Source organism: Harpegnathos saltator, unplaced genomic scaffold (genome assembly GCF_003227715.2).
Source record: "Harpegnathos saltator strain DR-91 unplaced genomic scaffold, Hsal_v8.6 scaffold772, whole genome shotgun sequence".
NCBI lineage: Eukaryota > Metazoa > Arthropoda > Insecta > Hymenoptera > Formicidae > Harpegnathos > Harpegnathos saltator.
In genome coordinates, this window is record NW_020230618.1 from 52780 (window position 1) to 76502 (window position 23723).

Below are 23723 nucleotides of genomic sequence, written 5' to 3' on the forward strand. Positions count from 1 at the left end.
ACGCGTCTAATGTTAAACGCCGAAACGTACGGCGACCTTGACCATGAAGCAGTATTGCATAGTATTCTGTAAACGTTGGATTCCTCACGACAGTTGGAAGAGACGCGTTATTTTCTCCCGGAGTCATCACTCGTTGACGAAAATCGATCTACAATGAGCTACATGCTCACCGGACAGAGTACTTCTTTGCAGGATTACGCCGGAATTGACATCGAATACGTATACTTGTGCGCTGCTAGTGGTGATGAGTAGAACATTTAAATTGGCGTGATAGATAATACTCTTGCACTCAGTGTCCACGTTCAAGCAACCGTCTTCCTTCAGTAACCACGGGTCATCATCAGCCATTTTGCTTATGCGAATCAGGATACCCAAAAATCTCTCTAACGCTCGAACATCACGAAAAACATGGCGCACTCGTCATCGCCATCTTTGAGTAGAACGTCAGCACATCGCTCTGAATATAGCCGACAGTCATCCTCCCACTCGAAGCCGATAACGGAGGATTCACATTGCATCCAATTTCGATAAATTCTGATATCCAATAGGAGAACTGATTTCCTAGAAATAAGAATATCGTTAGCTAGGGTTACTAGGAAGTAAATTTTTTCTATTGGATAGTCGAAACAGAACAATATGAATTTCGTATAATACTGATATACATACTGATACTCGAAACAATTTGAGAGAAATAGTTTCAAGCGGTAGCATGGAATGGACTCTACATGCTACTCGATAAATGATTTATTTTCTTTTGTAAAAACTCAGTGAACATTTTTTTCTTGCTTTTAGCAAATTTCTTTATACTGATGTAACAATTTGTGATTTGTGATATCAAATTTCATAGAAATATATTTTTACCTTACTAATTTAATTTATTGATTTAAAAATGGTGGTGTAAGGTGTAGACTTGTAACTGCACTGTATGTAGAGCCGATAATTGGCTATGAGCGTTGGAGTCATGATACTGCGCATGTGTCAATCTTCGTGAGAGAACGAGCTTGTCGAAAAGAGGAGAATTAAAAAGAGACACACTCTGTCAAGCGTCGAAAGGGTTAAGTCGAATATAGTCTTGTTGAGAAAAGCTAATAAAGCGAGTCGAATTAACGAGTCTATTGAGATCATGACTATGTATAAGTTTAACCGTGTTCGTGTTTAAATACATTTTATTGGTGAGAAGCTGAGCTATACAATACATTTCCTTTCTGGTCCTGAATTCTGTAACTCGTAATTGGAGTTAACGACACTTTCATTATCGTTGCGCAGCTTTTCTACGGTATATAAAAACTACGCAACAATAAAGCCAGCGGCACACGGTGCTTGTTTTCGTGCTGGATTGCTTGCTGGATGAAAATATTGCGTTGTGATTGGTACATTTCCGAAGATGGATGGAAATGCACCAATCAGAACGCAGTATTTTCATCCAGCAAGCAATCCAGCACGAAAAGAAGCACCGTGTGCCGCTGGCTTTACAGAATCCAGCTGCTGGGTACCTATTATGGAACTCGTCGGAATCGATTCCGATCGGAATAATTCCGTTTCCCCTAGAAAAGACAATAGAAATCTAGGAAATAACGGAATAAATTCGATCGGAATCGATTCCGACGAGTTCCATTATAGGTACCCTGCGGCGCGATTCTTTAACTCATTATTGGAGTTAACAACACTTTCGTTATCGTTGTGCAGCTTTTGTATACCGTAGAAAAGCTGCGCAACGATAACGAAACTGTCGTTAACTCCAATAACGAGTTAAAGAATTACACCACTGTACCGCGATTCTGTAAAGCCCGTATCAGACTACGGATTGGGATTGAGTATTGGATTGAAATTTAACCAATCAGGAGTAAGTTTACTATACTTGAGATTATTTTCTCTTTTTCAATTGGTCAAATTTCAATCTAATTTCAATCCCAATCCATAGTCTGATACGGGCTTAACTCGTTATTGGAGTTAACGACACTTTCGTTATCGTTGCGCAGCTTTTGTATACCGTAGAAAAGCTGCGCAACGATAACGAAAGTGTCGTTAACTCCAATAACGAGTTACAGAATCGCGGTACTGGTCTCCTTTCGTCGTACGATACGTCCTGCTACGTCTTATCTATACGAGAATCCTGATATCGATCCTTGAGCATCGAGAAACTTCTAGGCTGCGTTCTAAAACTTTACTCGTCAACTCTCTTTACGAGTCAACTCTATGGCTTCGTAGTGGTGGGAGAACAGAGTAGAAGGGAGTAACGTGGGTTAACTCGGCGTTTTTGAACGGGAAGTGTTCTCTAAATGCGGCACAGATATATATATATATTTATATTTATATACATGAATGTGAATAATACGAAGTTATTTATTCTTATTAATGAAATATTTAGAAAAATGTTATTTACATATATGGACAACAATGAGAGCGAAAGTGAAACAGAAGAAGAAATATATATGCTAACGGAAAAATTACATATAAGAAAAAAAGGAAAGAAGAATGTACGTATTGAAGGTTATGTGGAAGTCGTTGTTCCAAGATTTTCAACAGGACAATTCAAACAACATTTTCATATGACCCCAGATACTTTTCATGTATTGGAAAATATATTAAGTCTAAGACTATCTAAAATAAATATTATAGGCAGATCCTATATAAAACCAAGAGTGCAATTACTTGCAACATTATGGCTGTTGGCAACTCCTGATTCATACAGGTAAATATTTTTTATATAAAATATATCTATATAAGTTATCTATATAATTAATACATATATAGTTATTTGTTTTTTAGCATGCACATGAATAAGAATATTCATAATAAAGAACATTTATGTTGTTACAGACCTGTTGGGCTTAAATTTGATTTGGCCAAATTGTCACTGAACCATTGTATAAGACGTGTTGTTAAAGCTCTTTATGATATAGGAACCAATTTTATCAAATGGCCATCTGTGGATCACATAAATGTTATAATGGAGAAGTTTGCAAGAATAGCTGGTCTTCAAAATGTTATTGGTGTTATTGACTGTACACATATTGAAATTCCAGCACCATATGTAAATATCTACAACATTATTTTATTTTATTTCCAACTTAATATTTTTTTATTTTCATCATCAAGAAGTTGTATTAATGTTAATATTAGTTATTTATTTTATTATGAAGATAAATGCTCAATCTTATCTGACAAGAAAATGCAGAACATGCAGTTACACTTCAAGCTGTATGTGATACAGACCTACATTTCATTGATTGCTTTGCTGGATATCCTGGGTCAGTAAGTGATATTAGAATTTTCAGAAATTCTGATTTGTGGCAGGCTATTCATAGAAATCGTCGCTTATTCTTTCCAAACAAGGAATTTATTATAGGGGATAAAGCTTATCCCTTACTGAGTTGGTGCTTGATAGCTTTTAAAGATAATGGTCATTTGACACAAGTAAGTATATTTTATAATTCTAAAACCAAATATTAAATTATTCTAACTTAATTTGTTGAAACTATATTGATATGGAATTTTTTGCTCGTTCTCTCTCTCTCTCTCTCTCTCTCTCTCTCTCTCTCTCTCTCTCTCTCTCTCCCCCCCCCTCCCTCTCTCTCCCTCTCCCTTTGTGGTATGTGTATGTTTCTTATATTTTTATTTTATATATTTTTTCTTACAGATTGAAAACAATTTTAATCATATATTATGTCAAACCAGACAAACAATTGAGCGAGCATTTGCATTATTGAAAGGCCACTTTAGACGTTTCAAATATTTGCATATGGCATGCATTGATTTGATACCAGCAACTATATTAGCCGGTTGCGTCTTTCATAACATATGTTTAAACTCTGGTGAAGAAATAGAAACTTATCTGATTGAAGAAGAACAAAGAAGGGAACGTGATGCAGAGCAAGAAGAGCATCATGGATAAGTTGAAGAACAATACGACAATGACGGTGTAATAAAATGCAATAACATTGCACAAAATTTATTTAGAGAAAGAGTATAGTAACCTGTGATGTTATCAATATAATTATATTTCAATATATTTTTTTATTTTATATAAGAGAAATGAAATATTACATGCAGAAGCTATATGTACATAAATAATATAAATAAAAACTTAAATGAAATACAATCCTACAATTGTATATTATACACATAAGATGGAAAATGAGTAGAAAACTTAGCTATATTTATTCTCATCTTTATAAAATATAAATATATTTTATTTGAGATGTATTAAATGTTCAACGTTTAAAACAGTATACATCATTTATAATCTTTATTAAAAAAACGAAATCTCTACCATACTTTTATTTTAATATTTGTGTTATATAAGCTATTGGAAGCAAAAATCAATTTCCTTTCTAATTTGAGTTAATATTAAGATAGAGATACAAAACAGCTCTTTTGTATGTCAAATCAAATTAGAAAAAAAGATTGACTTATCAATTTTTCTCTCAATAATTCATATATTACATATCACTTCACTTTTATATTAGTCTTTGAAATATTTTAACAGATATATAATCTTTTACATTAACAGATACTTAACTTTTTTCTCAATACAACTGTCTTATTAATTTTCGAAAAACAACTTCGCAATATTAATTCATATAGTTAAAAACGAAAATCGAATAGCAGTCTATTACCTTTAGAACAATATTTTCAAAACAAAAAATTAAAAAGTGAAATGAACAAGGAAGTATGTTAATATTGAAATAAATAAAGAAATTATAATTTTTCCAGAAACTTGCTCATAAATTCTTTATAGGTTGCTAAAGCTTCTTTTTGTTGTTCTATGTTCTCTTTATGCCTGCGCTCTCTTGCTTCTTCATTTTTCTCTAATTTTTCTTGAAAATATTTCCATGATTGCAAATTTCCGTTTTTTTTCTTCTTTATTAATGTTGGATTATCAGAATTTATTTCCTCGTCTTCTGTTGTTGATATATCTCTTTTACAAAGATTTGACGCAACAGCTATAGGCATCACACTATGCGATCTTCCATAAATTTTGTTCATTTCGTCGTAGTACTTACATTTCTTCAACGATGCCCCAAACTGGGCATTGTGGTCCTTTGTTTTCATATAAATTTTTTTTTAATTTTTCCATTTATTTTCCACCTGTTTAGCTGTATACATATAACCTTTTCCATTTAGGAATTCAGTAATCTTCTTCCACACAATATCATTTCTCACTTTATCATTTTTGAAAAGGTTTGCGTTTTCTGTCCATAATGAAAAGAACAACATAATTGTTGAATGTTCCCATACAGCTGTAAATATGGAAAAGTGCATAAGATTAACAAAATAGTTAATATCTCAAAACTAATAAAAATAAAATATATGATATATATAAAATATTAATATATTGATCTTACCATGATCCTTGTCTTCACAAGAAAGAGAAATATCTGTAAACATATTAATATATTAACAACAAGAACGTTAATGAAAAATTTTATGATTAATATTTAGGATTAATATAAATGAATAATTACATTGTAAAAAAATATATCAAATAGTTATTGTAAAAAGTTTAATTCATTCTTTTATCTCTTAAAAAATTAATAACAAAAAATATACCTTCTTTCGTTTTCTCTTGTATATTCGTAACTTTTATATTTTCCTGTGTATCTGTAACTTTTGGAGATATATTAAAAAATTTATATATTTCTGATAATTTTGATACAGTAAAGATAGTATTATCTGTACAAGTACAAACATGCAACATATTAGGTTATGAATAAATATAATGATACAATAGGTGGACTGGTAACTAACAAATACCATTGTAAATAAGGAATGTGTGTATGTGTCCTATTGTCACTAAGAAATGTTTTATAATTATACATAATCTAACCTAATCTAACCTCAATATAAGATTAATACTTCTTACTTACCTTTCTTGTCCTATCCATTACATGTACCTATCCATTATTAACAATGAATCATTTTTCTCTACTGGTATTCCACCTTTATCAGTCATTACAATATGTATTCCTTGTATCAAATTAGTCATATTAATTTTTTTTCTGTATAATATATCCAAGAAAACTCAGAAAAAAACTCAGAAGAAAACTCAAAGAAGTCACTAAACACGAACAAACCAAATTCTAAGATCGTTACTTAATTTAAATTTGCGCGGTTCGAACTTACTCTTGTAACCCTCCTCGAAATTAGAGTTATAAGAGTTAACTCCGGGTACTTGAAATTTTTGAACGATTAGGCTCCGCCCATTTAGTAAATTACACCACATTTTGGAACGACGTTGAGTTAACTCCGCTACTCCGAGTAGAGTTTTGGAACGCACCCCTAGAAAGAGAAAACTTGACACCCCTTTCCTAAAGAAAGAGAGAGAAAGATCTTACAATGGCTTCTCGTGTTTTACGTGTTTACGGGACTATAAGAAATTCGTTGAGAAATGGACAAATTATAAACAATGGTATAGCAAGCGAAATATATTATTATTTTTATATATCTTTGTATAACTTATACGTGTATTTAATTTATATTAATTTGTCAATCTAACTTTTATACTCACTGAATAAGGTTATGAATTTGTTTTAGATATATATAATTCACTGTCTGCCAAACACTCATATCTGTTAAAAACTTACGTTCCTTTGGTACATGAAGTAAGAAATACAACATTTTTCTCAAGAAGTAAGTAAAATTATTATAGAATCATTCCTAAATAACATTATTAAAAATGATTTGTATTTTAACAATGCTTTCTTTTTTTTTACAGAGACTGCGGATCAATTGTGGAAAGGTGTTACAAGTGTCAGTAATGCAGGAAGACATAGAGGTAGAGCAAAAGGATTACCAAGAAAAAGAGATTTGAACAAGGGACAGATTATTGGTGTAGGAAAAGTTCCTATACAATTTCCTGGCCTAAATACTCCTATATTTAGAGGGAGAGAACTAGTTCAACAACAGAAATTGCCTGTGGATCCTGAAAGGGAGGAAAAGTTAGCAAAATTACGGCAAAGTCAAATTAAGCCAAAACGAATAAAACTTTCTCCATTGGAACGTGGTTGGACAAGTGTTTCAATAGGTGGCAGAAAAATTGGACCACCTGATCCTATTGGAGAAGGTGATTAATGCTAACTGTAATAATGTTTCATTGTTACTCAACTCGTAAAATTTATATATAATATATTAATTATATATATTATAAAGTTCTCTCCTTGATGTTTTAATAATAGTGACGTTATAATTATATGATATATATATATATATACATGTATATTTTTTATATATTTAGATATTTTTGACAATTTTGAGACTTGGGTCTTGGAAAGTAAAATGGTGAGTTGTATGACTAGTAATTTAGGATGCAAAAATCGGATCAGTGCATTTGTTGTGACAGGAAATAGAAATGGACTAGCTGGCTTTGCATTAGCAAAAGCATCTGTAAGTAAAGCTGCTTTAAAGACAGCTAAGAATAGAGCAGGTCAGAAGCTGATGTATATTCCTAGATATAAAGATCACACTGGTAAGAAATATATACATTTTCATTGCATAAACATTATATAATTTCTGCAGTTTTGTAAACAGTATTAAATTATATCTCTTTGTATATTGCAGTGCTACATAATTTTTACACACAGTTTGGAAGAACAAAAATATTTGTAACGAAAAAATATGAAGGATACGGGCTTATTTGTCATCGTGCAATAAAAGCATGTTGTGAGGCAATTGGCATAAAAGACCTATATGCCAAAGTGGAAGGATCTAAGAATTTGCAGCATATTATAAAGGCGTTTTTTATCGGTTTGTTGCAACAGGTATTTGTGAAATAATTTATTAATATGTTAACATATATCTCTTCTCAATTCTATACACACATGCACACACATATATATGTATATTTTTTTTATTTTATATTATCGATGTATGAGTTATAAATAATTAAAACTTTATTATTTCTTATTAGATAAAAATTTAGAAATGCAGAGAAATAAAATATATCTGTATTTCTTAGGTGATATATATATAGGCAAAATTTTACTATTAAAATATATTAATATATTATATCAAAACACTCAATATTAAAAATTAACTTCTATTTTTGCAATGTACAACGAAACAAACTTAACATTAAATAAAAATGTTTGCAGAAATCGCATCAACAAATGGCGGATGAGAAACGTTTACATTTGGTCGAGTTTAGAGCTGAAAACGGTAACTATCCTATAGTAGTTGCTTCACCATCAGTAGTAAGGAAATCAGAGGAAATACCAGTGAGCGAGATTCTTGATTTTCATCAATATATAATGGATGGTAGAGTAATATTACAAAAAAAGAAACGTGAGCCATTTTATACCAGACACAACTCTTGGATACTAAAAACGAGGAAAATGGAGCGTATAAGAAATCATGATGATACAAGCATAAAATTAAGGGCAGAATATGGAGGACTGCACAGTTTTCTAACCGAAAAGTATCCAGAGGCAAGATTACTTCCTCCTAAAAAGCGAAGCGAAGATAACGAGACAGTAGAGTAAAGAACATATAATTGTTATAATATAATGTATAAATGTTTCAAAATAAAATTTTCTTCGTTAAAATATTGAAAGATTTGATGCTGAAAAACAATTTTAAGAATTAATTACATTTTTATTATAGATTTATTGTCAGACTGTTTAGCTAAGATTCGAATTATAATACCAAGTAATGGAAAAAATTTACTAACTTTCGTAAAATTTGGTCATGATTAAACCAAACGTTTTTATAATTGCATTCGATTTTTTCAAATTTTTTCTTCTATTGGAAATGTTTCAAAATTATAGTTTTAGAACGATATCTCTATTTCGTGTATTCTCTGTGGTGAAAATTTCGAAGTGGCGCCATCTTATATAACTCGATCAGTATTATCATATGCAACTGTAAACCTTTAACACCGACGAGATACTATAAAGATTGTTGGGCTTAAGCCCGTATCAGACTACGGATTGGGATTGAGTATTGGATTGAAATTTAATCAGGAGAAATTCAATCAGGAGTAAGTTTACTATACTTGAGATTATTTTCTCTTTTTCAATTGGTCAAATTTCAATCTAATCTCAATCCCAATCCATAGTCTGATACGGGCTTTAGGAATATCGTGACTGGAAAGCTGGAATATGAAACATAGCTTGAAATAAGCAAGGATGGTAATGGGATGGTAATAGATATAGAATAATGGGAAACAAGTATCGGAAAATATCAAAAAACTATTAATATAGAAAACAGGCCGAATGTGTATGTGTGTAAGTTTCCTAGGATTGCGGGACATGAGAAAATTTAGAATAATTATTTTAAACAAAAATCACATATCAACTATCAAAACGTATCTTTATCTCAGTTTACGAATGACTTTATCTCTCACTACCGCGTTTTGGCACCACGCAATGCCAAACTGAAGGGTACGGTAAGGCGTTAATGGAAATAATTTATTCATAAACAAGATGATAAGACATGAAAAACGACCGGCAGAAACAAGCATACAGAATGTTTTTATTACTTCACTTATTGTGAGTAATATCATAAATGGTATTTTTATTAACATGTTTTTCACAAGTATCTACTTTATGATTTCGATATTTATATATGTAGTAACATGATAAATATATTATTATTATATAAATATATTATATTATATATATAATATATAAATATATAAATATATTATAATTAATATAAAATATTAAAAGTACAATAAAATTATATATTTTTCATTAATATGATTGAATAACGTTTACCTAGGCAGGAGGTGCTGCAGGAACATTTGTGGATATTGCATTATATCCATTAGATACATTAAAAACTCGATTGCAGAGTAATCAAGGATTTCTTAAAACTGGAGGATTTGCAAGTCTTTACAAAGGAATTTATCCAGTTATAATTGGCTCAGCACCGACAGGTAATAATTATAATGCCTAATATTTACTAATCTCAAGTTCCAAATTATACTATAACCTTATATAATTCATATATTTTAGCTGCATTATTTTTTTTAACATATGAAGAAATTAAAACAGTAATGCAACTTAGAATTTCTAAACAATATCATATTTTACTCCATATGGGAGCAGCAACATCAGCAGAAATGGTATTATTTTTTAATAATTATATTATTTCAATAATTATTTAAACAAATTAAAGAATAGAAATTAAAAGCACTATTTCATATAGTTTAATATGTAAAAGATCTAAAATATTATCAATTTTTTATATATTAAATATACTATAATTCATTATTTCATATATTAAATATTGTCTTAAGTATCTAATTAATTCAAAAAACAATTTTAATTCAAGAAGATTCAATCATATATTCAATCATTAACTATATTATTCTATGTACAAAGGTAGCATGTTTAATACGAGTCCCAGTAGAAGTTCTAAAACAAAGAAGACAGGCACAAATACTAGACAAAAAGTTTCTTGGTCTTAAGTTATTATATCGTGGGTACTGGAGCACAGTATTGCGAGACACACCATTTAGTGTTGTACAGTTCCCATTGTGGGAATATTTAAAAATATCTTATAGTTCTTATATTGAAAGAAAAATATATCCTGTAGAAAGTGCAGTCTGTGGCGCAATTTCAGGTTTAAAATATTTAAAAAATAATATAAATACATAATATTAAGTAAATTTTAATCTTATATAAATAAAGCAGCATTGCTTCCATTTGTATATACACTAAATAATTTTAGGAGGTATCTCTGCAACTATTACAACTCCACTAGATGTTGCAAAAACGAGGATAATGCTTGCTAGTAGAACATCACTTTCATTAGAATTATCGATATCAAATGTACTTTATGAGATATATACAGAAAATGGCTTTCGAGGGTAAATATTCCTATTTTTTTCTCCCTATAATTAAAGTTAGAAATTTTTTAATATATTTAATATTTTGGATATCACAGATTGTTTGCTGGATTTGGGCCAAGAATAATATGGATTACATTAGGAGGTTTTATATTCTTTGGAGTCTATGAGAAAACAAAAGTACTTACACAGATAATATTCCCAATGCTAAAATAAAAATTATTACAGGTATGTAGTATGCAAAAGGATGATGCAAACACTTTTCTATGCATATGTGTATATATGTGTATACACACACATGCACACACACATTATATTAAGATATTAAGATATCAGTAAAAATATAATTTATATTCTGTTTATAAAACTTGTACAGTTATTTATATTATGTACAAAAATTTTATAAGATAAAAATGTTTTCATTTGTAAAACTGAAATATAAACAATTCAGTCGAATATGCTAATACTGACAAGCATTAATTCATAATAATTCAGATTTAGTTAAATTTCTTCTAGAATCATTTTTTTGAACACTTTATTAACATGTTTGCAACTTAGAGCAACAGAGATAATTTTTTTTCTATTTACATAAACAAATCACACAAGTCTTTTTTCTACACAATTACATAGAATAATATAAGATAGTTATACAGAGTTTTCCAAATGAATTCTGGTTAAACACTTAATTCTGAATGAAATTTTTTCTATACAAATATGTTAACATAGCCATAACTTGAATTATAAATTATGAAAACCATTTTGCATTTTTACAGTTTAATTAGATAATATTTTGAAACATTTATAAAATGTATAAATCCAATTTTTGCCAAGAAAACATTGATTTAACCATTAGACAAAAAAAAAAATAATGCTGAAACATCATATACCACATGTTAACCATTAGATAAAAAAGAAAAAATAATGCTGGAACATCACGTATACACAGTTCTTTTTTTTTATAAATGACAAATATTGCATATATGTATGTGCATAAAATATAAAATATATTTATGATCACTTTGAGAAAATTGTATTTCATATGTTCTGCAATATATCAAAATTTATAATAAAATATACATAATCATTCAATAACATTTATCACATTTTTACAATTTAGATTTCAAACTGGTCATCAGTTTTTCCAGTTTCATTGCCTTCTGTAAGTTGCCGCTTACTTTCAATTTGCCTGACATGAAAGCAGCAGTAGGCTTTAGTTTACCTATTAGATAAATAAATTTATAAATATTGTGTATTTACAAAATAAAATATTTATAAAATTTACAAAATTGTGGAAATAAATTAAAAAAAACTGTTATTAAAAGAAATTTCCACTCACCTGAAAATATAGCGAAGAAATTCTGTGAATCCATTGTAAGTGTTGCATCTGCTGGCTGATTCGGTTCTCCTTTTCCAGTAGCACCTTTCCCATTTTTCAAATCAATAAAATATACACCAGCTTCCTCTCCTAAGAGAATAAATTAATATATATAATATAAAAATATATTTAAACACATATATTGAAATGGTGTCTTTTCAAATAAAAGATTAAAGACCAATCATAGTGACTAAACTTCATGTGCTTAATCATGCAAGATTAAATTACCTTTAACGTTGAATTGATATATAGCGCCAGTTTTGCTGACCAATTCACTACTTAGATTGGCGTTAATGACACTAAATATACTTTCTAGCTTTCCACTTCCACCACTGCTTGTTTTGTCAGAAATTTGACTTTTAGTGAATGGATGTCCTTGAATAATTGAAAGATTATCTTCTACGAAAAAATCTGGCATTAAACTATCCTTGTTTTCTGCAAAAAAATAATATAAAAATTAATATAAAAAAATTATCACAGTCATTTTTATTAAATCATGAAACATAGTAATACTACCTGGGTTGCAGGCATAATCTGTGAAATCTGTAATGCCCTCGCCTTTCAATATATTTTCGTCAATTAAAAATTGTCCAGTAACAGTTTTGCTATCTTTGCAGAGCAATGTGTAAACAGCATCCGCCATGATTTCAGGTTTACGACTGTAATTACTCGAATCTGGACCTGATAGCATTTCGATTGCGGCAGTATGTATAGCTACAAACAGTATCATTTCATTTAAAATACATGATGTTTTTTAAAACGATATACTTATGCACATTTCAGATTGCAAAGCAGAGCCTAGAATTTATTCTTCATCATGCCCCACAAAACGTTGAACAGCAATATACCTGTCTTTGGCCAAACGGCGTTTACTGCAATTCCATTTGGTTTTAATTCCTCAGCCATTCCAAGCACGCACATGGACATTCCGTATTTAGCTATTGTGTATGCAACATGATTTTTGAACCAAATCGGTTTCATACTCAATGGAGGACTTATATTGACTATATGCGGATTCGAACTTTTCATCAAATATGGTAAACAGACTTTTGATCTAAAACATAATTTCATTGATTCGTAATTTGTAACATAAATTTCAAGATATACCCACGATTACCTTAATAAATTTAGCTATGTAAGTCTGTCCTTACAACTACATTACTCAACATTAATTCATTAAATATCAAGAATATGGTAGCATAGCAGAAAAAAAGAACTTACACAAGGAATGTTCCTCTTGTGTTGATATTATTCATCAAATCATATCTTTTCATATCAGTTGCAAGAGTACCTGTTAGAGAAATAGCGCTCGCATTGTTTACAACAATATCTATTCCACCAAATTTATCAACTGCATTTTTTACTGCATTAACCACTTGTGCTTCATCGCGAACATCTACAACGCAAGGTAGAGCCTTACCACCAACTGCTTCAACTGAAATACATTTTCCGCACTAAATTATTAAGTTTGGAAAGTTTTAAGCTGTAAATATATGGCTGACATAGTGGAAAAGTTGAATTATTTGTAATTCAGTCTGGCACTGTATAAAATTAAATACAGCAATAAAGTCTTTGTTGAAAATAATGTGATTAAGATTTATCTGATAAAATTCAAAACATGATTATGTAATATAATATATGCTATATGCAAAGTGTAATATTCATATGTACAAGAACTTAATTTTTCATGCAGTAGACATTTTGGCTAATGTTACTATAAAGCAATAAATATATATTAGGATTACAAACAATATAACAAATAAAATTATTAGCAATGTTCTTTACTTTATCCATTTTTCAAATATATTTCTACTAGCACTACGCACCTCTATTTGTATGTCATAGCTTTTATAAAAAAAGCAATATAGAAATTAGACATCTTAAATCCAATAATATCAATGATGAATTAATGCAATCTTTGCAAAACCATACTTGTAACTTCAATTAATTTTCTATTGGTTGTACTCGCTGATATTAATGTATCTTAAATATGTCCAATAGTGTGCGTGTATGCATGTAGATAATAAGATATGTTAATATCATAGTATTGTCCATTGACATTCAGTATATTCAAATTAATATTATTCCTAGTATTTATATTCCTACAAATTTTTTTTATGGATTTATATAATAAATATAAATTTGAATTTATTTTCTAAATAATTACTTTCACTGGCTGTTGTATAAATGGTACCCGGTAATTTTGGATGCTTTTCAGCAGTTTTGGCAGCAATAACCACATTTGCACCATCTTTCGCTGCTTTTAATGCTATGCTTTTTCCAATACCTCTGGAAGCACCTGTGATAAAAATTGTGCGACCAGCCAATTTTCTACATCAAATAATAATAATTAGCATTGATATCCACTTATTACAAACTATAAAATCGATAATCAAATTGAGAAATTTAAATATGAATTGATATGAATATATTATACAAATATAAATTATACCTTGTGAACGATTGAAATAATTAAATTAATATTAAATATAATTACAAAGAGAAAAATTATAATAAAAATTTGCTGAATCATGTTCAATTATTCTCACATATTTGGTTATAAAGCTACATACCCTGTATTGATCATCTTTTATATATCTTTGAAATATATTAGCGTATTAAATGTTTTACACGTCGATCACTATCGAGTTCTTTATGTCAAAGGAATTGTAACAAACTTTCTCAAGTATATAATTTGTACATATACTAAAGAGATGTGATAAGTCTTCATGTATTAATATAGTAATGGTACTTTGAACTCAACTTCCACTTTATAGGCTCCAGTGTATCATATAGGGTGTCTCAGAACTTTGGGACACAGACTCCGTAGGGATATAGAGCTAAGTGAGAGGAACAAAAAAGTCCTGTGCCATAATGTGAAAATCGTAATAGTTTTTTAGTAATAACCGCGTAAAGTTAGGCGTTTTCCATGCCCAGCACGGCCTATAGACGCTCCGCGGCAAGCTGTGTGCGTAGGGGCTGAACGATAACGCAGCTCGCGCTGACCGTCGCGCAGCGTCAAAGCGCTAGACGCCATCGCGACAGTCAGCGCGAGACGCGTTATCGCTCAAGCCCCTACGCACACAGTTTGCCGCGGAGCGTCTATAGGCCGCGATGGGCGTGGAAAACGTCAAACTTTACGCGGTTATTACTAAAAAACTATTACGATTTTCACATTATGGTACAGGACTTTTTTGTTCTTCTCACTTAATTCTATGTCCCTACGGAGCCCGTGTCCCAAAGTTCTGAGACACCCTGTATATACTATTCAATATACAACTGTATACTTATGTTGATCATAAACTACAAAATCAATCGAACAACCTGCAGTGAGATTAAAGAGATGGGCGGATCCACTACCTAATCGGATACTGTTCACAATTATTATTATTATTTTATGCCTTTGCGAATCAAAATAAAAATCAAAAGAAATATCATAAAACTATAGCTTTATCTCTTCACTGAATCTCATAAATGCTCGTACATTAAATGCATCAAACTGAGCCACAGGGCCAAAGCACAGACTTCTGCATAACGCATAATACACAACGTATAAGAGAATCAACCAATCAGAGTTCTTCATTTCTATCCTGAGGAGGGAAATGAAGAAAACTAATTGGTTTATTCTCTTATGCGCTGTATATTATGCGTTATGCAAAAGCCTGTGCTCTTGCCCTATGGCTGTAAGGCTGTAACATAAGCTGTCAGCAAATGAAAATATTTCATTTCGTGTCTTGCAACCTTACAGCCTAAAGCCCTAAACACAATGTCAGGCAACAGGCAGTAAGAATAAAAATAGACTAATCACAATAGATTATTCTTGTAATAGTCGATTGTGATTGGTCTATTTTTATTCTTATTGCCTGTTGCCTGGCATTGTGTTTAGGGCTTTACTCTTACAGTTAATGTAGACGAGCCTTTACTGCTTACTGCCATTGTAGGCCACGCTATATGTTTTTGCGCGGCGGAACGTAACGAACGTTGGTTGTGTTTTCTCCGGCTATACCGCGATTCTGTAACTCATTATTGGAGTTAACGACACTTTCGTTATCGTTGCGCAGCGTTTGTATACCGTAGAAAAGCTGTGCAACAATAACGGAAGTGTCGTTAACTCCAATAACGAGTTACAGAATCGCAGCACTGCTGTCCTTTGTGCTTTTCTTACCTCTTGTTCGACGACCTGGCTATTCCTTTTGGAGCTTATTCTGGTTATCTGACATTCCTGGCTGTTCTGCATTGATTTTGGCTGTTTCTTTACCCGGATTTAAATATCCTTGACGTATTGCTTCATGTATGGAACAAAGTAAATGGACCCGCAGAGAATTCAACATGTTCCCTCCACGCATATGGAGGTAGAACTTTCGGGTGCATCTCTCTTAAACATCGCTCCATCCAATACGGAAGAAACCTTGCAAACTAATACAGGTAATCTTACTCATATCCTGAAAAAGAATCGACTCGCTGAATATGACTCGGATTCGGACCACTCATCCAAGCGGGCACGTATTCTTTTATCTGAGCACATCAAGCTTCTTATCAATAATAAATATTTGTCTAATTCGAATGGGCCGTTTGAGGTTCACCTTGAAAAATTGAATGATACCGAGTTTAACAAACATTATGTTAGCGAAATTAAATTCGGAAAGAAGTTAGCTCAGTCTTACCCGTCCTTATGGAAAACGGCGTATAACCTTAAAAATCTCGGTACAAAGAAATTTTCTATCTTTTTCTATGATGCTTTCTCAGTTAACAAATTTGTTGACAATTTCGTTACTTCGGCCAATTTGGTATTCAAAGAGGATACTTGGGTTGCTTATATACCAAACCATCGAGTCACTACACGTGTAATTACGCGAGATATTGATCCAGATGAATCAACCGAAGAAATTAAAAAGTATATTTCTCCCCCCCCCCCAGGATGGGAGGGAAATTGGCCTGAAATCTTAGAAGTTAAACGAATCCATAAGAGTCAATGATCCTCAGAATCCAGATTCCTATAAATTAGTACAAACAAAATATTATGCTCCTTATCTTCAAGAGCTCTTGTTCTCTAAAAGGGGCACTATACCTGGGCAAACGCATTCGTTTTGCCCCATCCTTGCAAAAAGTCATAAGATGCCTCAACTGCCAGAGATTTGGACACGTCGAGGCTCAGTGTCGCGGTGGAGACAAGGCTAGATCATGTCACAATTGTGCCTCTAATGATCATCTATCTAAGGAATGCAACTCAAATAGCATAGCATGCATCAATTGCATTAGACGTAACCTTCCTAAAACCGATCACAGGGCTAATTCTTACTACTGCTCAGTATTCATTGAAAACAAGAAAATTAAGATTATTATGTCTAAACTAGGACTAGGACCTAGAGAAGCATTTACATATTATAAATCAATAGGTATCAATCAACCTGAAAACTGGTTTTCGATCAACCCGTCTTACAATGATGATTTGCCGACTCTGTTGGACTTTGCCCCTTGGCTCAAGGACTTTGATCCCAACTTGGGCAAGGAACATAACCAATCACCTACTAAAGACATCCCGGAATCATACTCCTCAGTTATATCCAGGAAAAACACTTTAAAAAAGCAGACCTCTAACCGAAGGGCACTTACAGCACGCAGAAGAAAGAGGTCAGTGGGTTTTGACCAGGCTGACCTTGCAGTTACTCAGGATCCTCAGTCGATGGCCACGGTTGCTACCTCTTCCTCCCCTCCTCCAATTTCCACCTGTATCAATACCTACGACTCTAATGAGATCACTGACGATCCTAATATTCTCCAGCTTACTGTTAGGGAAAATTCTACAGAAAATGATGCAATCAATTCTGTAGGTCAAACTAACTCACATAATAATATTCCAGCTGACTGTAATCTCTTTATTGGATTTGGAACAAAATGAATAACTAAAAAGCAATTTTAAAAAAATAAACAATTTAAAACAATGTATACTCATTCTTTATTTTATTTTTTTTCACTGTTTTTTTTTGCATATTTTGTTGATATTCGCATTGCTGCTTTATACATATAATTATCGCTATCTGTTGTTATCTTTTTACATAAAATGTTGTTGATATGTGTACACTAAGTTTTAATAAATTGATATTTTATAGTTGTAAAAAATGTTGTTATTAAATGTGTACATTGCGACAGTAATGGCAATAAATGCTGTTCTTTTTCTAAAATTGTTTGTACCTTCTCTGCTACTTTAAGTTCACAGCAAATATCTAGGAATTTAATTTCAAGTGTAGCATTCACATGTTGTATAAAATGTAAAAATTTTACATCGTTCAGATTATTGGAACATATTGTGCATTCTATAACATTCTGATCATGACTAACAATCGTAATAATTTTGAGAGGATCTATTGTTAATTCAGTACTTGTAGTTTGAGAAATAGGTGTTTCTTCTGTTTCTTCTATATCTTGCTCGACAGCTTCTCTTTCGTGTGCTATTTCATCCAAATCCATCATATGTGATAGAGCTAAAGATGTTCCTACACTATCTTCTGCACAGTTTGCTCCAAAAGAATGCTTAGATGTTACATTGCATATTAACAAAGCTTTGAAAGCTTCTTGGTATTGCTTCGGATTTGGATTATTGTTACTGCCTCCAAAATTTCTAATTTGGCTGAAAAGTTTTCGATAACATCCTGATTAAGAAACTTCAAATTGAATGTTTCAAAATTAGCATCCTGTAATAAGCATCCTGTAATATGTTCCATATCTCTTGTACAGCTTTAATATTACGAAACCAGTTTTTCAAACATTTTGGGCTATTCTTTTTAATTATTTGACGAGTTCCTTTTTCAACATATTGCATGTTTTTTAATTTATTGCATGCTTCTTTCCAGAAAGAAATATGTCCACTGTTTGCTGTTAATATGCTGCTCAGTCCTTGTCCTTTATTCCCATTAAAGGAATCAAACAAATCATTGAAAACTGATAAGATGGTGGATGTAGTTTCAGCGGTTTCAGAGAACGTTATATTACCATGCTGTGTTTTAACAACTCCTGCAATAATAAAGATATAATGCAGTAGGTTATAGAAAGTATATAAAAATCATATGTTTATATATTACGTACAATTTCACAGATTTTAAATATAATTTTACCTTCACTAAAATTTAGGATTACGTCTATAAAGTTGGAAACAGTACAACTTAAAACTTGAGTCGCATATTTCACTCTCATTTTGGGAATCATTTTAATATAAATATGTTTATCTGTTAGTTTTGGCATTTGACGTAGTTTGAGAAAAGAAAATTTATCAATTTCGTATGCCATAATAATGTCATCCCAAGAAGCATATTTCTTTTTTTCATTAGGTTTTATATTTGTATTTGTCCATAAGTCTCTTATTAACAGATTATTTCTAATTCCCTTTATTAAGTGTACATAATCGAATACTGGGATAATTTTTTTTCCTCTTATAAAGAAGCCATCTGAAACAACATCAATATTATTATTGTTAATTGTAGAAAATTGTTTTGTTATATACGATTGTTAATAAAAATATTATTTAACAATATAGTAATTGTACCTGTGTGTATATTCGTTGTAATATAAATCTTGTTACTCTCATCTATTAGGGCATTGATTGCTGCCACGTTAGTAGCACTTTGGTCACATGCTGTGGCTACTGGTATCAAGCCGCACTTAATTATATGAAACAACCATTCCTTTATACATCGTACTAGTTGAAATGTCTTAGTACTACCTTGACAAAAACCATATCCTAAAGGCATCTTATTTCTTGTTTTTAGGCATCGTAAATAAAAAGCAATAGCATGATCTGCAATTTTTATTGTTCTCTTATGACCCCAATCTTCAAATCCGATGATCTTATCATGTGTTTTATCATATGTTAAAGCAGACTGCAGAGATATTTCGTCCCATATTAAAGCTACAAACTTATCTCTTTCATCATGTATATCTTGTGCAACTTGTTCCAGGTACTTAAGAATTAGTTTTGTACATCCAGCTTGTAAAGGGATGTAAGTTGAGAATTTAATGTAACAATTGATGGACAGAGCAAATATTTTGATAAGAAGTTATAAGCGGAACGGGACCTCTTATAAACTGAGATACAAAAAAGTTTATCTTCCACACTATATCTACGAGCCTGAAAGAAATTTGAAATTTGAATTTTTTTTATTTCATTTATTTTTTTTTATTTTATTTATTTTTTATTTGAAGTCTTATTTATAGCAAAATGTTATAAGTGTACTTAGTTATATTTATGTATGAGTATATATTTTTATAACCAAAATGTGTTCAGGTGAAAATATTAAGCAGCAAAATAAATAAATAAATAAATAATTTCTATATAAATTTAATTATATAATGAATTTTGTATATGTTTTTAACGTATATATGTAATATACATATTCTTGAGGTACATGTAAAATGTAGTCTGTCGTTAAAAAAAAAAATATATATATATATATATACACAATTGATATGTAAAATATTATATATATAAATAATTTTTATAAAGTTCATGATTTAAAATATAAGAATATTTTTTTTCTGTGACACTAAGTGCTAAGTACCTCGGGAAGTACATCATTATTTTTTAAGATCATTCGGACGAAATTATCTCGTACAGCTGTAATACTATTTCTTGGATCTGAAGTACTGGATACAATAGGTACTGTTCTTCTTTTTTCTGCTGCTTATTATTATATATTAAATATCTATTGCGACGTTTAAGTTTAATATTCATATCATAAAATCTCCTACATATGGGGCTTAAATTTTTAGATTGAGTGATTTCCTGTAGCTGAGGTCGTTTTTTTATTATATTTTGTATACTTTGTATTTGCATTTCTAATGTTTGCAGTCTGTTTCCATAATTATGAAGAACAGAAGTTATTTTATCTTGTTCAGACACTGAGCTTTCACAAGCTTTTTCATGTGTATTGCTGCAATCCATTAACTTTTCATTTTCTTCTACAGATATGTATTTATTATTTGCACATTGTGGATCTTGACTGTATTGTGCATATTCTGATATATCAATTATTGATTGCTGTTGCTGCGATATATGCATCTTGTTAGATTCCGCATCTATACTATTATGTATAAACAATATAGGAACCGCAACATTTAATAAAACACGTTTATGCAAACATGGACTATAGTCTTCTGGACGAAAATGTTTATGGCACACTTTATTTTTTTGTATCTCATTGCTTGGATAATTTTCTCTAAATCTAAATGTTTCAATTTCAAACTTTGTACCCATTTTGAGCATCTTTCAGGATCTTTGGGAAATCGATGTGAAGGCACTTCTTTCCCAGACTTGCATCCAGGAACACAACATGTCCTCCCCATATCTATGCTCAAATATCTTAGAGGGACGTTCTTTTAAAATCTATGACGCAACGTACGCTGAAAACATTTTCGATGCTACAAATAAAAAGTAACGTAACAAATACTTACGTCTAAATAACAAGCGTGTTAATATGTCTTTACCTTCACCGTATATATGGTAGTTTGGAGCGAGCGACGATGACCACACACAAAAAAATTCCTTTAATTACAAGAAGTGTTAAACAACGTTCAAATATTTATTGTAGAAATATAGTTGGCTGCGTTCAGCGAACATAAGTAACATATAGACGCACCAGTCTTATAACAGACGCCATATTGAATTTTTGGCATCGTAGTTCACATTTCCTGGGGGCTATCTTTTAGATAGCGTTAAAACACTGGTCAGAATTTTCCCATAAGAGTTTATCAAGCCTGACTCGCATTACATTTACCACATTGAATCCCTAGCTATTCTGCGTGCTGTAAATAGCCCTAGAATCTAGGGAAGGTAAGGTTGGTATCTTCTCTGACTCTTTCAGCTGCCTCAGCTCACTATACAAAAACGACATTGAAGGCAAAAGCCCCGAACTTATCTTTTGCATCAAAGCCAAAATTCAGGAAACATTCAGGAGAAACATCAACATCCAATTAATTTGGATCCCTGGACACCGGGACATTCCTGGCAATGACATGGCAGATAACTTAACAAAATTAGGAGCCCTCAGTACCGAACCTCCTTCCTTGGACTACTGTAAACCTATATCTGAAGACATTATTCACTTACACTATAATGCCTGCCTTGGATCAGCAATTATAGAACTAGAAGAATCTTTCACACACAAAGGCATCAGATATAGAAGATTCTGTGACGAAATCCTTCAAGGTCCCTGGTTTGATGATCTCAGAGGAGTAAATAGAGGTGTCATAACACTAATGGCCAGGTTAAGATCTCATCACGTTGCCACCGGTCTACACCTCATGGACAAAAACATCATCGATGATGCTATATGCGAATGTGGTTGGTCCAATAGGGACCTGGAGCACATCTTATTCAGATGTCCTACCTTCGCTAAAGAATCGGATTCTTTGTTGCTCCGACTGTTCTACACGGATGGAGCTTCTGCTACGGGGAATCTTTATGCTGCAGCTTTTAACAACCGCAACATTAACGTATTCAAAGAAATAGCCAACTTCCTTAAATCCACTAACCAATCCATTTAACTCTCCTTCCCCTAAACGCAGCTGGAGAATGGCGTATGGGTACACCCTTCTACCTAAAGCCATATACCGAACTGAACTGAACTGAACCACGCTATATAGTTCATGCATTTCTAGAATTTCAATACTAATAGTGAATATCGGAACATATCCCTTATATTACAAGCGTATGTAAATTCATTAAGTCGAAAATAAACATATTTAGCTAAAGAATATGCAAGAAGATTATTAAGGTAAGTTGAGAGCCATTTTTATCAAGTTTCAGTTAACTATTTTAATAGTCTTGCTGATTCTGATTGAAATCGTTATAAGAAAAAATAAAATAATAAAGAAACCGCTATGAGAAGGAATAGAAAATAAAGAACAAAACGGCAACTTCAATTAGAATTCTGTAAGGTTGCTAAAACGGTTAGTTAACTGCAGCTTGATAAAAGTGGCCCTGATTAATTGGTTAGGAGTATACGCATCGCCGCACTAACATCTATAAAAATCTCTTGCAAAAAGATTATAATCGCGCAAAATGCATCTCGCAAAGTGGTATGTTCTATATTATATTTGGATTTGCTAAAATTTATCTTCAGATACTATAAGAGCTTTTCATTGGCTACGTAGCATCTTAAGATGAACTCGGACAATATTTCTTCTCTCAATACAAGATCGGGAAATGAATATCTAGAGTCCATTCTACATTAGTCACAAGTCGCAAGGTCGCAAGCAAATTGACCAATCACAGTTGATTATTTTTCGATTCCAAGAAGAACAATCAACCACGATTGGACAATTTGCATATATGGTGCGCACGCAACATCGTACTTCGAGAAGTCGCGATATATTGCGATTATACACTGCGATAGTCCCAATTCTGGGATTATTTCAAAGCGACACACGTGAGTTCAAAAAGCAAGGACATTCGTGACAGCGAGGTATTGTTAAATGTTCGTCGAACATTTTGCAAGAATGTTCAATGAAGATATGCGCGTTCGTCGTACAGCAGTAGCAGCAGCTCTCGCTCGCATTTTGAAA

The 23723-nt window shown here is 31.7% G+C and overlaps 5 protein-coding genes, 3 long non-coding RNA genes and 1 pseudogene across 22 annotated transcripts in view; 5 read left to right on the forward strand and 4 right to left on the reverse strand.

Annotated features, from left to right (window-relative positions):
- Bruce (BIR repeat containing ubiquitin-conjugating enzyme) overlaps positions 1-446 on the reverse strand; it is a 28170-nt gene extending 27724 nt beyond the window's left edge. For 8 of the 10 annotated variants that reach the window (XM_019841916.2, XM_019841915.2, XM_011142835.3 and 5 more), the window contains exon 1: positions 171-445. In XM_019841916.2, the coding sequence (XP_019697475.1) occupies positions 171-348 (178 nt within the window). In that variant the 5' untranslated portion in view covers positions 349-445. Of the gene's footprint in view, positions 1-170 lie in introns of all 10 variants that reach the window. The other 2 variants (XM_011142834.3, XM_011142833.2) reach the window with 2 other exon arrangements.
- Positions 447-2026: 1580 nt separating this feature from the next.
- LOC112590279 (putative nuclease HARBI1) lies at positions 2027-4027 on the forward strand (annotated as a pseudogene).
- Positions 4028-4445: 418 nt separating this feature from the next.
- Positions 4446-5579, reverse strand: LOC112590280 (uncharacterized). The gene is made up of 3 exons (XR_003114090.1): positions 5554-5579; positions 5349-5381; positions 4446-5243 (listed from the first exon to the last, which is right to left on the reverse strand). It is a non-coding gene; the product is annotated as an uncharacterized LOC112590280 (long non-coding RNA).
- Positions 5580-5871: 292 nt separating this feature from the next.
- Positions 5872-8509, forward strand: mRpS5 (mitochondrial ribosomal protein S5). The gene is made up of 6 exons (XM_011142837.3): positions 5872-6412; positions 6538-6633; positions 6719-7066; positions 7238-7468; positions 7561-7760; positions 8094-8509. The coding sequence occupies exons 1-6, from the start codon at positions 6340-6342 to the stop codon at positions 8478-8480; spliced, it is 1335 nt and encodes a 444-aa protein (XP_011141139.1). The 5' UTR covers positions 5872-6339; the 3' UTR covers positions 8481-8509.
- A 361-nt stretch (positions 8510-8870) lies between these two features.
- Positions 8871-12013, forward strand: LOC105184213 (S-adenosylmethionine mitochondrial carrier protein homolog). Its single transcript, XM_011142841.2, has 9 exons — positions 8871-8977; positions 9056-9224; positions 9320-9488; positions 9721-9877; positions 9957-10066; positions 10326-10566; positions 10675-10813; positions 10891-11020; positions 11910-12013. The coding sequence occupies exons 3-8, from the start codon at positions 9423-9425 to the stop codon at positions 11006-11008; spliced, it is 831 nt and encodes a 276-aa protein (XP_011141143.1). The 5' UTR covers positions 8871-8977; positions 9056-9224; positions 9320-9422; the 3' UTR covers positions 11009-11020; positions 11910-12013.
- Positions 11800-15013, reverse strand: Hsdl2 (Hydroxysteroid dehydrogenase like 2). Of its 2 annotated transcripts, none has more exons than XM_011142838.3 (8): positions 14741-14754; positions 14335-14498; positions 13389-13602; positions 13016-13221; positions 12684-12881; positions 12396-12602; positions 12129-12257; positions 11800-12011 (listed from the first exon to the last, which is right to left on the reverse strand). In XM_011142838.3, exons 1-8 carry the CDS (start codon positions 14752-14754, stop codon positions 11899-11901), a joined length of 1245 nt encoding a protein of 414 aa, XP_011141140.2. In that variant the 3' UTR covers positions 11800-11898. The 2 variants fall into 2 exon arrangements, with proteins under 2 accessions (XP_011141140.2, XP_025162023.1); XM_025306238.1 differs by having other exon boundaries at positions 11899-12011; positions 13389-13563; positions 14741-15013.
- On the forward strand, positions 12695-13752 carry LOC112590278 (uncharacterized). The gene is made up of 2 exons (XR_003114089.1): positions 12695-12871; positions 12951-13752. It is a non-coding gene; the product is annotated as an uncharacterized LOC112590278 (long non-coding RNA).
- Positions 15014-16098: 1085 nt separating the features above from the next.
- Positions 16099-21621, forward strand: LOC105184214 (uncharacterized). Of its 5 annotated transcripts, none has more exons than XM_025306234.1 (4): positions 16099-16592; positions 17225-17428; positions 17564-17798; positions 21126-21424. In XM_025306234.1, exons 1-4 carry the CDS (start codon positions 16475-16477, stop codon positions 21178-21180), a joined length of 612 nt encoding a protein of 203 aa, XP_025162019.1. In that variant the 5' UTR covers positions 16099-16474; the 3' UTR covers positions 21181-21424. The 5 variants fall into 5 exon arrangements, with proteins under 5 accessions (XP_025162019.1, XP_025162018.1, XP_025162021.1 ...); XM_025306233.1 differs by lacking the exon at positions 21126-21424 and adding an exon at positions 19019-19197; XM_025306236.1 differs by lacking the exon at positions 21126-21424 and adding an exon at positions 18029-18111 and having other exon boundaries at positions 16100-16592.
- Positions 21441-21862, reverse strand: LOC112590277 (uncharacterized). The gene is made up of 2 exons (XR_003114088.1): positions 21645-21862; positions 21441-21560 (listed from the first exon to the last, which is right to left on the reverse strand). It is a non-coding gene; the product is annotated as an uncharacterized LOC112590277 (long non-coding RNA).
- Positions 21863-23723: the final 1861 nt, after the last annotated feature.